General features: G+C 35.9%; 1 protein-coding gene across 6 annotated transcripts in view; it reads left to right on the top strand.

Moving 5' to 3' along the window:
- Positions 1–17,022, top strand: part of LOC105472802 (cysteine and tyrosine rich 1) — a 105,374-nt gene that overhangs the window by 85,148 nt on the left and 3,204 nt on the right. For 4 of the 6 annotated variants that reach the window (XM_011726332.2, XM_071095528.1, XM_071095527.1 and 1 more), the window contains one exon: positions 5,822–5,979. In XM_011726332.2, the coding sequence (XP_011724634.2) occupies positions 5,822–5,979 (158 nt within the window). Of the gene's footprint in view, positions 1–5,821; positions 5,980–15,195; positions 15,253–17,022 lie in introns of all 6 variants that reach the window. The other 2 variants (XM_071095530.1, XM_071095529.1) reach the window with 1 other exon arrangement.

Here is a 17,022-nt window from a genome sequence, read left to right as displayed (position 1 = left end):
AAACCTTTGCTCTGTGAATGACCCTGTTGAGAGGATGAAAAGATGTGCTCCAGACCAGTAAAAATATTTGCCAACTATGTATTTTATAAAGGACTCAAATAATTCTCGAAAACTCAACAGTAAAATAACCAAGCCATCCAATTAGAATATGGGTAAAAGACTTGGGTAGACATTTCACTGAAGAAGATGAATGGCAAATAAGCTTTCGAAAAGATGTTCAACCTTGCTAGCCATTACAGGAATGCAAATTAAGACCATGACGAACTACCACTACACGTAATGTTTTATCTATTAAAACAGCTAAAAAAAAAATGTACGAAACTACATACTGGCAAGGATGCAGAGAGGATCTCTCATACCTTGCTGGTAGGAATGTAAGATAGTACAGTCACTGTGGAAAATAACTTGGCAGTTTCTTTACGACTCAAACATACATTTATCGTACATCCCAGTAATTGCACTTCTGGGCATTTATTGCAGAGAAATGAATACTTATGTCCACACAAAAATCTGTACACGACTGTTTATAGCAACTTTATTTGTCAAACCAAAATGTCCTACAATAAATAATGGTTAAACAAACTGTGTTATAGCCATATCATGGACCACTACTCATCTAGGAATGAACTACTGATACATGGCAGAAACTGGAATGGATTCCAAAGGCATTATGCTGAGGGAAAAAAGACTATCTCCAAAACTCACATGCTGTATGATTCCATTTGTATAATCTTCTTGAAATGACTAAATTACAGAAATGGAGAACAGATTAGTGCTGCCTGGGGTTATTGATGGCAGAGAGAAGGCATGTTGGATATGACCGTAAAGCAAAGCAATAGCACAAGGGAAATATTTTGTGATGATGGAATAGTTTTGTACCTTGCTTGCTGTAGTGGTTATATGACTCTGTGCATGTGTTAAAATGACATAGAACTATACATACACTTTACAGTAATGTCAATTTCCTGCTTTTCATGTTGTGCCATTGTTACTTAAGATGTAACCATTTGGGGAGACTGGGTGAAGGGTACATGAGCTCTCTCTGTACTCTTTTTACACTTCTTGTGAAATTATAATTATTTTAAAATAAAAGTTTAAAAGGAGAGGAAAATGTGCAAACCTTGCAAGGCGTTGCTTTAAAAGAAATACATTCTCTGAAATTTTTTCAAGGTTTTATTGATGCCAGATTTTTCAAATTAATAGCTTCTCACTTTCCAACAGTTGACTGAGCCAATTATTTATATGCAGGAAGGTTACTATTTGTTTATTGTTTCTTTTTATTAATTACAAAGTAAATATTGCTGTAAATTTTATACTTGCCATATCTTAAATAACTAATTTATGATTGCTAATGGGTATCAAAGGATCAAGGGCACCAACATCATGATTTAATCAAAAAAACTAATTTAATACATTAGTTGCAACCTCATTACTGACCTCAAGAGCAGGCACTTTTGCAGGAGCTGCCAACAAGGAAACAAAATGTGACTAATTTTCTACTTTCTTCTATTTAAGAAAAGAATTAATGAATATAAATATGTCCCAATTTGATATCTTAACAGCTTCCATAATGCATAGTTTGGAAACTCTGTGCCTGAATAACTGGGCCATTGATTATTTCTGGAACATAAATTAAGTCCTCCAGTTTAATCTTATTTGGACCTGAAACTTACAATAAGGAAATTTCCAGATTACTTTTAGTTTTCTTACTTCAAATTATCTCCTTTCATAGATCTTTTTTCTTGAAAAGACTTATTTATTAAACTACTATACTCTGCTATTATTTAATTACTAATAGCAACACATCCAAATATGTCTCACATTCTGCCATCTTAATAACAAAGTAAAAATTCCTATAGAAGTATTTTAAAGAAGTTTATTGATACTCCTAATGGCATTGTATTTTTGTATGTGAGTGGGGAAAAGTGTTAGAGAGAAAAATATCCTCTGGAAAGTATAAATACAGCTTCACAATCCCTTATGTGCACTTTCACTTTTCAGAGTTTTCTGAGGATTTCAGAATTGCAGATGAAGGTCAGTTGGTGGCCAGACTTGGCCTGAACAAACCTGGGGCTTTTGTCTAGTCCCCATATAATCTAACAGCGTTAATATTCCCACCTTCACTGTAGGAATGTAAACGTTCTCAAGATGCTGTCCTAGCTGACCCTGGGTATATTTTACGATGTGTAGTGTACGTATTTTCTTTACAAAATCTGAACATTTCTGACTGTGAGACAGATCTGGCCCCAATGGTTTGGGGTAAGAAATTATGGCCAGTCCCAGAAAAGTATAGGATCGATGTTCAGGTACCACTGAGAATAAGGACCTATTTGTCCAACAGATAAGTCCAGGAGCACAAGACTCATGACAAGAAATTCGGGAGGAGAGTCAAATGAGCACCAAACTGACATTCACTTTATAAATGAGGAAACTGAGGCGCAGAAAGGTTGAGCAACATGCCCAAGGTTCCCCAGCTATAGTTGGTACCTAGGTGATCTGCCTTTAGAGATCATGCTTTTACACCACAAAGAATGGTTTGTGAAGACTTAAACCTGTAAGCCTCCACAGTGTAACCCAAAAGACAGCAGTCAAAGTGGAGCCAGAGACTGGGTCTCTGAGATGAAAGCATAAGGATTTCATAAAAGTTCATATCCTTACAAGTAAAACTCCAAGCTCTGGGATACCGGCAGTGAGGCTGATGCTCCCCAAGTATGAAATTGGAGAATCCTTTCATGGAGAAAAATGAATAGCCCCAAGGAAAAGATCTATGGGGACTGATCTCAGTTTGTCCTGTTCCTTGGAGCTCACCTGTCAAATTCTGGCTTGCACACTAAACTTCCAAGTAGCTACTTCAAGCATTTTTTTTTTAATAGGAGAGAATTCAAGGATCACCAGACATTTGAAGAAAACATCAAACGTGAATGAGATCAAATGAACAATCAATAAAAAAGAACCTAGACAGGATGAGGAAATACAAACAGTGGAGAAAGTATCAAAGAACATATCATTGTGCTTTCAAAGATTAAGACACTGAATGAATGGAAGAAACACAGGCAATGAAAACAGGGAGGGGAGTGCAATAGAGGATGAGATAAAGCACCCGAAAATTAAAAATAAGATAACTGTAATTTAAAGCTCAGTAGAACTTTGGAAGATAAAGTCAATTCTCCAGAAAGTAGTTTTTTAAAAAGGATTTTAAAAAACAGTTAGAGAATCAATCAAGAAAGTTCAGAAGCTTATTTCAGAATGGGTTTCCAGAAAGAAGAACACAGAAAATAGTGAAGAAAAAATTAACATTGTATGGAAGAGTTTCAAGAAGTGAAGGACATGAGCCTCTGAATATAAAGAATCAAAAGGACCTGGCAAAATATATATATTTTAAATCCAGGCACATTATGAAATTTTAGAATGCCAAGAGTAAAAAGAAAATGCTAAGAACTTCCAGAAAGACAGAAAAGGAAAAAACAGTATCACACAAAGAAAAGTAACTATAATGCCATGGGACTTCTTTATAGCCGCTCCAAATTCTAGAAGACAATGAGCAATGCCCTCATATTTCTAAGAAATAATGTCTTTCAGTTTAGAATTTCATACATAGATAAATTATCAGTCACGTGAGAGTGAAGCATTGAGTCATTTTCAGGCATTCGAAGACTTGAAAAATCTACTTTCCTTTGAGTCCATTTTTAAGAAGCCATTCAGGAATGTGCTTCAACAAACAATGCAGTTCACCAAGAATTAGCAAGAATTGGGTCCAGAAACTAAATGTGAGGACCACCAAACAGGGATCAAGGGGAACAGTTCCAGGCTCAGAACAACCAGTCAGTAGTCTTAGTTGTTGTAAGAAGGAAATCGTCATGGGAACAGAACAGAACTGATAAGCTATTTTACTGTGTTTCAATAAGGAAAAGCTACTGATAATGTGGGAACGATTTCTAGGAGTTTTTGCAAGGAGCGGATATCAATATGTATGTGGAAAAATTAAAATTCATGGAAATTGTTTAAAAATTATAAGTTGTAAAAGAAATGCAATAATAATTTGTAAAAGGTAACCAGGATTCATTGCTTGGCTCAACAGATAGCAAAGTTATGGTAATGTAAATACTGAAGACTGATTTAACCAGCGATAAAGCTTGTCTGAGAGATCTACATTCCCAAATACTGTAAGAAGTAAAAACAAAAAAATTAAAGAATGTAATAATAATATTGAGAAATAGGAGAAAGGGCATTAGAAAAAATAACTGAAAGGGTTGAAGTGGTTGCTTTTGGTGAATATGCAAATGAGAAAGTGAATATTTTTATTTTTCCATATTTACAAGATGATCACTATAGGTAATAAAAAACTTGATACATAGAAATACAGTTTTACCTCATGGCAATTATTCTGTTATTACTGGTAGCATCCTGTTAATACTTGCTTTTCCATTCAATACTAATTACTAGCATTCAACACTAGTAAGTATTGAAAATACTAATTAATTGAATTAGTATTCAATTAATACTAATTAATTGAATTAGTATTCAATTAATACTAATTCATTCCCAGAGGAAAATAAAGCATTCTACCATAAAGACACATGCATGTGAATGTTCATTGCAGCACTGTTCACAATAGCAAAGACGTGCAATCAACCTAAATGCCCATCAGCGACAAACTGGAAAAAGAAAATGTAGTACGTATGCACCATGGAATATTATGCAGCCATAAAAAAAGAACAAGATCATGTCTTTTGCAGGCACATGGATGGAGCTGGAAGCTAACACTAATTAATTGAATGAATATGAATTACTAGCAATAGTAATAGCATCACTATTAAGTTAACCATGTATCATAAACATTTCACTTCAATCCATGTGGATCTCTTGACCTTTTTAATCAATATGTAAGATTCATTTTCTGATGATTTTTTTTCTGTCAGTCCTCTTTTTACGGACATTAGGATGTTTCTTCTATTTTACTATTAGCCACAACACTGTGATGAACATCCTTGTTATAATATTTATGCTCATATGCTGTATTTCCTTAGGGAGCATTGCTAAAAATGATGCTTCTTGGTCAAAATTTATATTTTGATAGATTCCCCCATTGCTTTTCAAAATAATGGAAAAATGTAGATACCTACAAATTATATTCCCCACAAACAATCATAATGTTGACTCTTTTATGCTGTTCGGCTTTTTTTCTATTTATGGTTTTGTTGCATGAGCTAAAACTTTCTAGGGGAAAGAAACCATTAACATTAGTAGAAATTGAAGTTTTATTTACATTCTTCCTGAATTTAATGGGATACTTGTTTGTCATCATGTTCTCTGGGTAGTTTAAAAATATGAAGTTTGGTTTGGTTTTCTTTTATTAAGAAACAAATATTCTTGTTCTATGAAGAGTGTTAATCAGGAATGAGTGTTAAATTTCCCTTAATTTTCTGACATCTACCAAGTTGTTTTCATTAAACACATGCATGCTATGCCCAATAGATAAATTATTTACTGTTTAGATACACAGCAGATGGTTTTTAAAATTGTTACTTTGGAGAGCATATCTAATGAATTGTGCTTTGTATCAAACCATGAATTTTAAGAACCAGAATCTGAATGGTGAGTTGGTCAACTGTGCTAGAAGAGGATTTTTATAACTTTTTCATATCTATTGAAATACTGACTATTTGCTTTACCAATTCAGGGAACTTCTGGGTTAAAAAAATATATATATCCTTAAGAACATTTGTAAGGAAACACTTGTTCTATAATCATGGAGCGGTACTAGAAAGTCCAAAGAATGCTTACAAACCTTTCGAGTAAATGTACTTGTTTTTCTTTTTAGGGGCACTGCAATTGCGGGCATTGTTTTTGGAATAGTATTTATCATGGGGGTCATTGCTGGGATTGCCATATGCATCTGCATGTGCATGAAGAACCACAGGGCGACCCGCGTGGGCATCCTCAGGACAACTCACGTCAATACCGTCTCCTCCTATCCTGGTGAGCTAAACTGTTGACTCTTGAAGGTTCAGATTTGTTAGTTATCCTCTGCTCCTCACAGAGAGAAGGAAACATTCTAGATGGTCACTAAAACACCTCCAATTTCACAGAGTATTTCTAGGTACATAGAGATTGAAGTTCTAGCTGCATCGAGATTATTTAGATCCAAGTAATACCATCCATTTCTTTTTTGAAGATATTCATATTTTCAATGTTTGTTTCATTGACTACAGTTGCCAGTCAACCAAAATTAAGATAAATAGGCAATTCACACCCACTGTGTCTACCTGCTGTGAGTACTGACAAGTAATTATAAAGTATAATGTATGTCTCAATAAACTGGCATCTGATGCAATAGATACATATGTCTTGAGAAAAAGTATTGAAGAAAATTTTCATATATCTTCATTACGTCAAGAGAACAACTTTAAACATGATATTGAAATTCTCAACAGGCCAGGCACAGTGGCTCACACCTGTAATCCCAGCACTTTGGTAGGCCAAGGTGGCTGGATCACTTCAGGCAAGGGTTCATGACTAGCCTGGCCAACTTGGAGAAACTCAGTCTCTACTAAAACTACAAAAGAAAAAAAAAGTTCAACAAAGAGCACGGGTAATATATTAATAATTTGACAAATATTTACTGAGAATGTGCTAGAAGTTCCATATATAAAAATATATTGAGTACATGTGACTTCATAAACAAAATATTGCATTTTGCATTAAAGGATTTCAATAATGCTTTCTAAGTCAATCTGTGCATGTACAATTTGACATATAAAAGGCAGGCAAGTTCTAAATTTAACACACCCTGAGGAAGTTAATTTCCCATCCACACTCATGTCTTTTCTTTCTCTGTCTCTACAGGAAAAGAACAGAGTACCTTCTACATGTAACTGTGCTTTGTATTTGTATTAATTTCCTGTACTGTCCTTCCTCTGTCAACTTTTTTTTCCTCTATCATCTTCAACTTGAGGGAGCAAATTTCAGATCAATATGAGTATGATAATTCCTCTTGTTCCTCTTTTGTCAGTTCTTGTTCTATGATATTTCACACTGGAGTACCTGATGGCTCAGTCTTGTCATTTCTTTCATACTATATCGACACTTACCTCTTTGCTTGTATTGAATATTACAACCTCAGGGTAGTAAGTGCCATTTATATGCTAATGCCTCCCAAAGTTATGTATCTCCAGTCCAAACCAAGTCATTTTATCCCAGTGCCTATTGAACATCTCCATTTGAGTGTCTCATAAATATCCCAAATTTGACATGTCTAAACTTGGATTTCTGATCCAAGTTTTGGATTTCCCCCCAAATCCCTCTCCACTCACAGCCTTTACCATTTCACTTGATGGCATCTCTATCCTTCTAGTTGCTCAGACCAGAAATCATGCACTCTACCAGGAAAACTTCTTGGCTCTACCTTCAAAATATAGTATTCTGACGACTTCTCACAGTGAGAAGTAGATGTTGTTACTCCCCTAGTTGGAGAACTTCCTCAGCTCTCACTTCCTTTACTCTAATAACATCCTGGCTGCTCTCCCAGCATCCGCCCTTTGCCCCCTGGGGTCTATTCTCAACCCAGTAGCCGGAGTGAACCTTTTAAAGTAGATGTCAGATCGTATTACTCCTGTGCTCAAAATCTTCCAGTGGTTCCCCATTTCCTGCAGAGGAGGCACTAAAGCATGTGGTTCTTCATTTTATCTAACGTAAAAGGCAGATTCTTTACTGAAGCCTTCAAGGTACTGCATGAATTGGTTGCTCTTTTTATTTCCCAGGCCTCCTTTTTTTCTACTGTCTCCCTGGCTACTCTGCCTCCAGCCACATTTTTTCCCTTGCTGTTCCATGAACTCACAAGGCCACACTCCCACCATAGGGCTTTGCCTAGAATACTGATTCCCTCACTTCTTTGAAGTCTTTAATCAAAGGTCACCTCCTGAATGAAGTCTGCCCTGATCACCTTATTTAGGATTGTAATGCATCCCTCCTGACAGCATCCCAATTCTCTTTGTGCTGCTCTGCTTTTTATTCAGAGTGCTTTTAATCTTCTAAGATATTGTATAGTTTAGCTAATCATTATGTTGACTGTTTATCATTCATCTCCTCTTCCTAGAATATGAACTCCATGAGGCAGAGATCTTGGTCTATTTTGTTCAACACTCTATTCCAAGCATGTCAGACCAGGCCTGGCACATAATGGGCACTCAGCTGAATGAATGACGAACACAACTTATGAAAAGACCTGATTTAATCATATATCAATATCCTAGGGAAGTGACTTTAAGTTTCACCCTGGAATGTACTCACTACAAAAGCAACATGCAATTTCAAGTACTCCCAACTTGCAAGAATACTGATAGGGTTACTATAAAGATGTTGGAATATAAGGGAAAAAATAGATGGAATTATTTTTATTATTATTTATACCTGTCAGTTTTTTCCCTTGGTCTACCCATAACCCAAGAGAAAAACAAAAGAAAGTCAAGCAAAGACATCAATTGTAGAGAAGGTACAAAGAATTGCTTTGCAGATAACGTTCTAGATACTCATTAGCTTGATCAAAAAAGTTTAATTGAAAGTAATGTTTAAATATTTTTATAAAATGTTTAATATTTTATTTTACCTTTCTGTAAGTTCAAATTTTGAATAAAGTTAGAAGATACTAAATGTCACTATAGTAATGTAAGGTCACATGTTTTCTTGGGTTTGAAATTTCACTTCGCAGATGGAAACATGTTTTTTAAACTTTATAGTAGCATCATTTATACTTTCAGATCACAGGAATATGTTGCATTTTTATTAAATGCATTCTTCTCAGAACTGAATAATGGAAGAAACATAATGAACCTCATGCTGAAAACATTTTTACAGCCAAAAAGACTAGGTCTTCAAAACATAATGTGCATGATTACATCTCATCTCCTCAAAGTCGCTAATTAAGCTTCTGCTTAAAGGTTTAGGAAGCAACACATAATAGTATTGAATATTTTTCAAGTCTTTTATCTATGGAAACACAAAATGCTTTTACCCACACTAATTAATTAACCCTACGATAATTGAGATAACAACCCAACTTATTGTATAGTCCTACAGCCCACAGGTCAGATAAATGCAGAGAGCATAATTTAGCAAAGGTGAAAGTGTACAGTGGGGAGCCCTAAAGTGAACATTATTACTCTACACGAGGTGAAAACAGTGTCATTCAGCTGTCATCCCTGACCCTATGTTGGACAGTGACCTTCCAAAAGTTTTTCATTCTTGCCATATTGGGTAGAATGAACAGATGTCCTCTTTAATTGCAATTATTTTTTAAATTGTCCACATGAAGATAAGAATTTTCAAGTTTTCCATTTCAACTACTTTTCAGAACTTCAGTATAAACAAAGGAAAGTGATCATATTAACCCTTGTCTTACAGCAGGTTTGCGATCTACACATCTGAAAGAAAATGATACAGTAAAACTGTAACAAAAGGCTTGACAAAGATATAAAAGTCAAATGCTAACAAAAGGAAAGCAAGAGATTCAGTGCCATCAAGAAAATTGAGATTTGAGGTATATTATTGAGTCCTCTGAAGATGATAGATGATAGATATAGGTAGGTAGGTAGATGATTGATTGATTGATTGATAGACAGACAGACAGATAGATAGATAGACAGATAGGATAGGCAAACAATTGGAGAGGGGAATGGGGGCTCTTCCTAACAGAAGAATGTCAAAGAATAAATGTAGAAGGGAGTTATAGAATTGAAAAAAAATTATTTTAAAACCATCATAAAGAAAGAGTTAGTCAAAAATCATCAACAGATGCTAAATCTAGAAGAGAATGTGCTGAGAAGGATATTTGCAGGTCTTAAAGTGTCCACCAGATTTCTTGTCAGTTATCAGGTGAAAAATAGTAACTTTACAGTTACTAAAGGACAGATAAAGATCATGCACCTTTGAGTGTGTTACTCTGAGGACAACACAATTTCATGTATGTAGGTTCCACCTGGAAGATCACAGCCTAAATCTCAGCATGACAAAGTATCTGAGAAACCCAAGTTGAGGAACATTCAATAAAACAACTGGCCTATAGTCTTCCAAGTCTCTTGGAAATACTTCATTAAGAAATAAATATCCCATTTGCATCACTGATTTCACACATGACAGAAACCTTATTAGTATGTGCAATGACATGAGAAGAAGTTTGAGTACTCATCAAACCTTTTTAGAGATCACAAGTTCATGTTCATACTAAAGAAAATGTCTGTGTTTGTACTGAATATTGAAAACAACCTTCATCTGATGTGTAACTTCTTTACACATCAAAAATGCATACTGGAAAGATTCTCTATAATAATATTGTGACTATGAAAATGGCTTCACCTTGAAGACACTGGAATGAAACAAAATGGATACATTAATGTGGTCAAGTCTTTGCCCAGGCAAACGTTTTTAGTACAAATCAGAGAATTCAAACATGAACTGAGAAACCCTTCTTTGATGTCATATTAACTATGGCTACAGAATTAATGCTGCAGACAAAATGTATGAGTATATTATATGATGAAGTAGAACTAGCAAGTACAAAATTTTGCTATAAAATGGTTAGAGAAGACTGAGATGGACATTAAGTCAAGAGGGTTTTTTTGTTTTGTTTTGTTTTTTGTTTGTTTCTTATTGAGAAATCCAGATGGTAGTGACTTGCAAGTACACTGATGGTAAAGATAAAGGAGGAAACTCATGAATATAGAAGATAGAAGGGATTGTTGAAAATCAGCATCCTTAAGTCTGAGGAAGAAAGGCATTCATTACACAAGTAGAGGGGCTAGCGTTTGATGGGATCAGAGACAATTCATTATGCACAGGGCGATCAGAGACACTTTATTACGTACAGCATATGTAAGGCAGTAAGTACATAAACACAGTTTCAATGAGTTGTAGATTTGGTGGTCAAAGGATGTTCTCTTTTGCTCGTGCCAATTTTCTCAGTGAAATAAGAAGCAAGTCTTCTGCTGAGAGTGGAGAAAACTGAGGAGGTATTTGAGGTTAAGAAGAAAAAAAAAGCCTGAAATGGGAATCTCAGAAAATGAAGAGTATAAGATGCCCAAAGAAATGTATAGCTTCCAAGCAAGGGCAAAGGCCACAACACTTATGAAAATGGTCATTTACTCAAAGTGAAATCATTCAGCATGATTGTGCATTTTTCTCTAGTCACATTAAGCTCCTAGCTATTGATCCAGGATAACCAAAGTGTTGGGTTTAATAAGGGTTGGGGTTCTTCCAGGCAATGGAGAAAGAGATAAGAACATTGACAATAGGTGCAAAAGAGTAATTTTAGTGATGGCCCATAAATCAGTGCTGAATAACAAAGGACACCATGACAGGAAAGAGGTGACATCAGTTTCAATTCCTTTAAAATTGCCATTAGTAAATTGGAAATGCAGGTGAGGTCCAAGATGCGGTGGAATGAGTATTCTAGAAAGATACTAAAGGGTGGTGGTCAGATTTATTAATTAACATTTACGAAATAGCACTGTTATTGCCAACAACAAGGGTGAAGAGATTTTGAAGGAAAAATAGTCAAGGGACTTGAGAGGCAGGGCTAGGTGGATGTTGAAATCACAAGAATGATAAGAGAAGTTGTGGAGGAAAGAGAGACCATGGACCAGATGTTAAGTCTTCTGTGAATGAAGGTTTGGGGTAGGGCAGACCACAGACACTGATAACAAGAAGTAGTATAAGATTGCCCCAGCTACTACTGAGGCTAAGGCAGGAAGATCTCAAGTTTGATCCTGGCTTGGGCAAAATAGCAAGGCACCTACTGCATCCAAAAAAAAAAAAAAAAAAAGGCATGGTATATGCTTCTCTTTTCATGGCATATGTACTACAAAAAAACACATGGCAGACTGGGCATGGTGGATCACGCCTGTAATCCCAGCACTTTGGGAGGCCGAGCTGGGTGGATCGTGAGATCAGGAGTTCGAGACCAGCCTGACCAACATGGTGAAACCCCGTCTCTACTAAAAACACAAAAATTAGCCAGGCATGGTGGCAGGTGCCTGTAGTCCCAGCTACTTGGGAGGCTGAGGCAGGAAAATCACTTGAACCAGGGAGGCAGAGGTTGCAGTGAGCCAAGATCATGCCATTGCACTCCAGCCTGGGCAACAGAGCGAGACTCCATCAAAAACAAACAAACAAACAAACAAACAAAAAACATGGCTTATATGCTACAAAATGTTTTAAAGAGTAAGAATAAATAATAGTTTGAAAAGTGGCTATGAAGATTATGAACAGCCTGAGCACCTCCTGGCCCTATAGGTGGTAGGATGTGGGAGAAAAAGAATAGCTCTGCTTTTGTAGTGCTGCTGAGGCAGCCATCGTCTCCTGGAAAATCAAATTTTAATTAGAGTAAAAAGGTGATGTGAATCTTCCTTTCCACTTCCTGAGTTAACCGTCTCATGCATCTTCTTTCATCTCAAAACTCAAAAATCCCCTCAGCCTTCTCACTCTCAGCAGATGATTTCTCAGCAGATCTAATTTCTCAAGAAAACAGACAGGGTCAGAAGAGAACTCTCATTCTGAAAGCCGGAGTTGCATAGTGGAGACAGTGAAAGAGGGTGAGGTGACAGATTGTGCTCCACTGAGCACAGTGAAGCGGGTGGGGAACGTCTGGAAAAGTAATAAATCAACGTGCAAAGCCTTCCAGAATTAAAGGTCTGCAATAAGGAAACCTGTCTTTCTCATGATGACACAGGGATGTGAGGCTCGATGGAATTTGTCTTGATGCTATCTGAGTGGAAGGGGAACAATAGGTTATACTGTATCTTTGCATACTAGGCCATTGTAGAGGATAAATGGGCAGTATTGAGTTTATGTGGCTGGGGATGGGGGTAATGAAGGTCTTGCCAGGAGCTGTGTGGGCCTTTATTTAAACCCTCTGTTCTGGGTGGGGTTAGGAAAGTGTTGAGTAGTGGGCTTTGGAGGAAAGTAGATGAGAAGGTTTACAATAAGAAATTGTCTTTAAATATAAGGCATGAGATTCATCAGTTCTACCAGGTATTAAAACTATTTAAAATCATTAATAATTAAACTGAGGTGTGCCTGGTATAAAAAGATATACCTTGGTCATTGGAACAGAATAGGTAGTTTAGAATTATATATTCTCTAAAGGAGACATAGCCAAAGGATGTAAAATGTGAGGATTATTTAATAAGCCACATTTAGATAATTTGGCTTAACCAAAATTTAAATCTTAGAAAACATAAACTTTGATGCAAAAATATGCCAAATAAAATAACAGATGTAGAGAAGCATTAAATATATAAATTTAAATAGGTAAACTCAGAAACAGGATAGTTATGTATCAACTATCTGAAAAAGAAGACTCATTTTTAAACTTGGAAACAACGCAGAAGAGATGTTTTAAATGAATAACCATATGTTTCGTTATGCCTAGGTTTCAAACTTCAGAATGTCAGTAAGGTCAAAATTATAGACTAAACCATTTTGACGAAGGGTTTTTATTAAAAGACATATAATTTTGTGTACTTTTTAATATCTTACTTATATCTTCACTGAAATTAAGATCATCATTTAGAAACTATCACCAGTCCAGAACAACAGCACAAAATTCATTCAATATGAGTAATAAACAGTGGACAAGATGTAAAACAGTGTCAGACCTAGCTATTAGCAAAGAAATTATCAAGTAAAATAAAGACCTAAATTTTTCACTAAATTTACTAAAATATTAAATGATAATGTACTTGTATACCCTTACAAGTTGAAACAATTCTTTTTGAAAGTAGTTTTATAATGTGTTCTAAGCAATAAAATGTATGTGTTATTTAAGCCAGCTAATTAATTTCTGGAATTTTATTCTTAAAAAAAATCAAAATAATTAAAAAGTCTATGTGTAAGGAGATATTCATCACTACATTAATTATAATAAAAAATTAACCTCAAAATAGTGAATGGTGGATGGAATAACTTCTAAGGCAGCCATTAATAAAGCTTATGAAGAATATGCAGCAGAATGAAAAGACACGTTATAATACAAAGTATATATAATATATAATACATATTATATATAATATATAATAAAAAGTATAGACCATGTTCTGTGACTGCAAGGATGCAACTACACACAAATGACTAAGAGACAGTATACAAAGATATTATTTGTTAAATTGGGGTGACAAAAATATGGATGATTTTCTTCTGCTTCCAAATTTTCTGAAATAATCGTGAAGCGTTTGGGTAACACCATGCATCTTCCCATCACATTAGCTTTAGAAATATTGGACTGAGTGGATAGAAAACATTATATTTCTTCTCCGAATTTCATGGCATTGCTAAATGTTTTAAATACTGTAGACAGCTGTATCAGACATTGAGGATAAATGGCCTATTTACCCTACTTAAATAGGAGATTAGAATATTGGTTATGAAAGGATTTCAAAAGCACCATATCTCCAGCTGCATCCATATAACTTGTAAGTATGATTTGAACTGTAAAAAAAGAACAAAACCTCTTAGGATTAATCAGGAATTCTAAAATTGATACTTTGAAAAGTTTACTTCCAGTGAAACTTTATTATGTGCAAGAACGAATGATAATACAGCCAACAGTTATACAAACATTATTTCAAACGTCTTCCAGTGGCTATTAGAAAAGATGTGCCATGTTTATTTCTTGGTGGGTAGTCCTCAAAATACCACTTTTTAATATTATATCAGAACTTTATCGAAGTTCAAAGATTATATGAATGAAAGACCACTGTCCTATCTTAGATTTTCATGTTCAACGTGCAGCTGCATAAACCATAGGGATTCTTGCTGAAATGTCCTCCAGCAGTTTTTATGCAGATGGCAGAATATAAACGCTTTGTTAGAGATGCATAAACACATGCCATGGCTTCATGACAGAGAATGATGTAGAGTCAATCTGCAGAATCAGTTGGTGTGTGCTCCTCAAGTGGGAGGCAGGGAAAAGCTTTGGCAGAAAAGCAGCATAGAACCACATGCTTATATGAAACAGTTCAAAGGGTTTCCTGCTGCAACTTCCTATTTTCCATGGAGGCTGCAGTGTTTCATTCTTGGCTTGGATGAAGTTTATTATAAATCTCTTTGTCTCAGTGCTCCTAGATATAATGAAGTTGAGGAGTGGGTATAATGCAGAGGGAATGTGTATTTAGACTCCACAGGACTTACTCCATTTTGTTGCAGGAAGCAGAGTTTGGAGTAGCCCAGCCTCCAAGGGTCTGAGGGCGCATTGAGGAAACTGTATGTATGCATCCTTGCTGATTTATTTACAGAGCTATGTTCTCGGCCGAACACCCTCAGCCTGCCCAGCCCACTAGAGACTTGCAAGACTTTTGCTCCACAAAGGAGTGCTTAGGGGACATCCCACTCAGTTCTGTGGTTCCATCTTCCTCTTCTCTTCAGTGGCTCAATTCTGCTTCCTCACATCCTCCAAGTACAGGGCAATCAGTAAGTGGTTCAAATCATCAAGCTCTTGGTAAAGATAGGCAAGCTAAAAAGATCCAGAAGAAAATTGTATTAGTCCATTCTCACGCTGCTATAAAGACATACCTGAGTCTGGGTAATTTATGGAGAAAAGAGGTTTAACTGACTCGCAGTACCACTGGCTGTACAGGAAGCATGGCTGGCGAGTCCTCAGGAAATTTGTAATCATGGCGGAAGGTGAAGGGGAAGCAAGCACATCTTCACATGGCCAGGAGAAGAGAGAAAGAAGGGGGAAGTGCTACACACTTTGAAACAACTGGATCTTGTAAAAACTCACTCACTATCCTGAGAACAGCAAGGGGGAAATCCACCCCCCTGATGCAATCACCGCCCACCAAGTCCTTCCCCCAACACTGGGAATTACAATTTGACATGACATTTGGGTGGGGACACAGAGCCAAACCACATCAAAAACATAGTTTTTGTCAGCATATCGGTGGAAGCACTATGTATGTCTATGTCTGTTTATCAGAACACTGTCAAATTCTTATTGGAAAGAGTACAAATTAAGGTTCATGCAAAAGCAATTGCAGTTTTTGCAATTACTTTGATGGCAAAAACTGCAATTACTTTCGCATCAACCTAAGAGAAGACATTTAGAAAAGTTTGTTGAAATGTTGTCTGTTCTTTTCTGCCATTCTAGTATTAAAAGCTTGCCCACTTATTTGCATTATTATGACACTGGTCTTGTGATTTGGGTTACATTCACAGTAGGCAATTAAGGCATGTCCGTTTCCAAGCAGAATCAGGATCCTGAGGATGATTCAGCTACTGGCAATTCATCAGATTGGTTGCTGAGGGAGTTGCTCAGATGTTGCAAAATGATTCAGTTCTTGGAAGCACGGATAAATTTCAGCTCCAGGAGTACTTCTCTATCAACACTAGAGAAAGGAACTGAGACCACTACAAAATAAGACATTTATGCATAGTCATAAAGTGTATTAAAAGGTAGAACAGAGGATACTAGAGGCTGAGAACGGTAGGAAAAAGGGATGGATAGGGAGAAATTTGTTAAGGGATATAATATTACAGCTAGAGAGGAAGAATAAGTTCCAGCGTTCTATACCACTGGATGACTATAGGCAATAATAATATAGTTTCAAATGGGTAGAAGGAAGATGCTAAATGTTCCCAGCATAAAGAAATGATAAATATTTGAGATGATGGGTATACCAGTTACCCTGATCTGATTATCATACATTATACATATCAAAACATCACTATATACCCCATGAATATGTACAATTATTATTTGTCGATTCAAAAAATAAAATAATTTAAAATTTAAAAACTTTTTAAAAACACTGATGTATGGTACAGTAAAAAGTTAATTTAAGAAAAATTTTCAAATAAGATGCAGAAAATTATTCATCTTTATTTCCTAACCTATTTGTTCTCCTTTTTTGTATTCTTCTTCATATTTCTGTAATGGTTCCACCCCTCCTCCAATTATAGGAGTCCTGTACTGGGTACCCAATACCTCAACCCCTTCTTTCACTTTCTACCCTCTTTCTCCACACACCCAGT

Source organism: Macaca nemestrina, chromosome 4 (genome assembly GCF_043159975.1).
Source record: "Macaca nemestrina isolate mMacNem1 chromosome 4, mMacNem.hap1, whole genome shotgun sequence".
Taxonomy (NCBI): Eukaryota; Metazoa; Chordata; class Mammalia; order Primates; family Cercopithecidae; genus Macaca; species Macaca nemestrina.
Note: the sequence above shows the minus strand (reverse complement) of the source record. Positions and strands in the feature narration are given on the sequence as shown.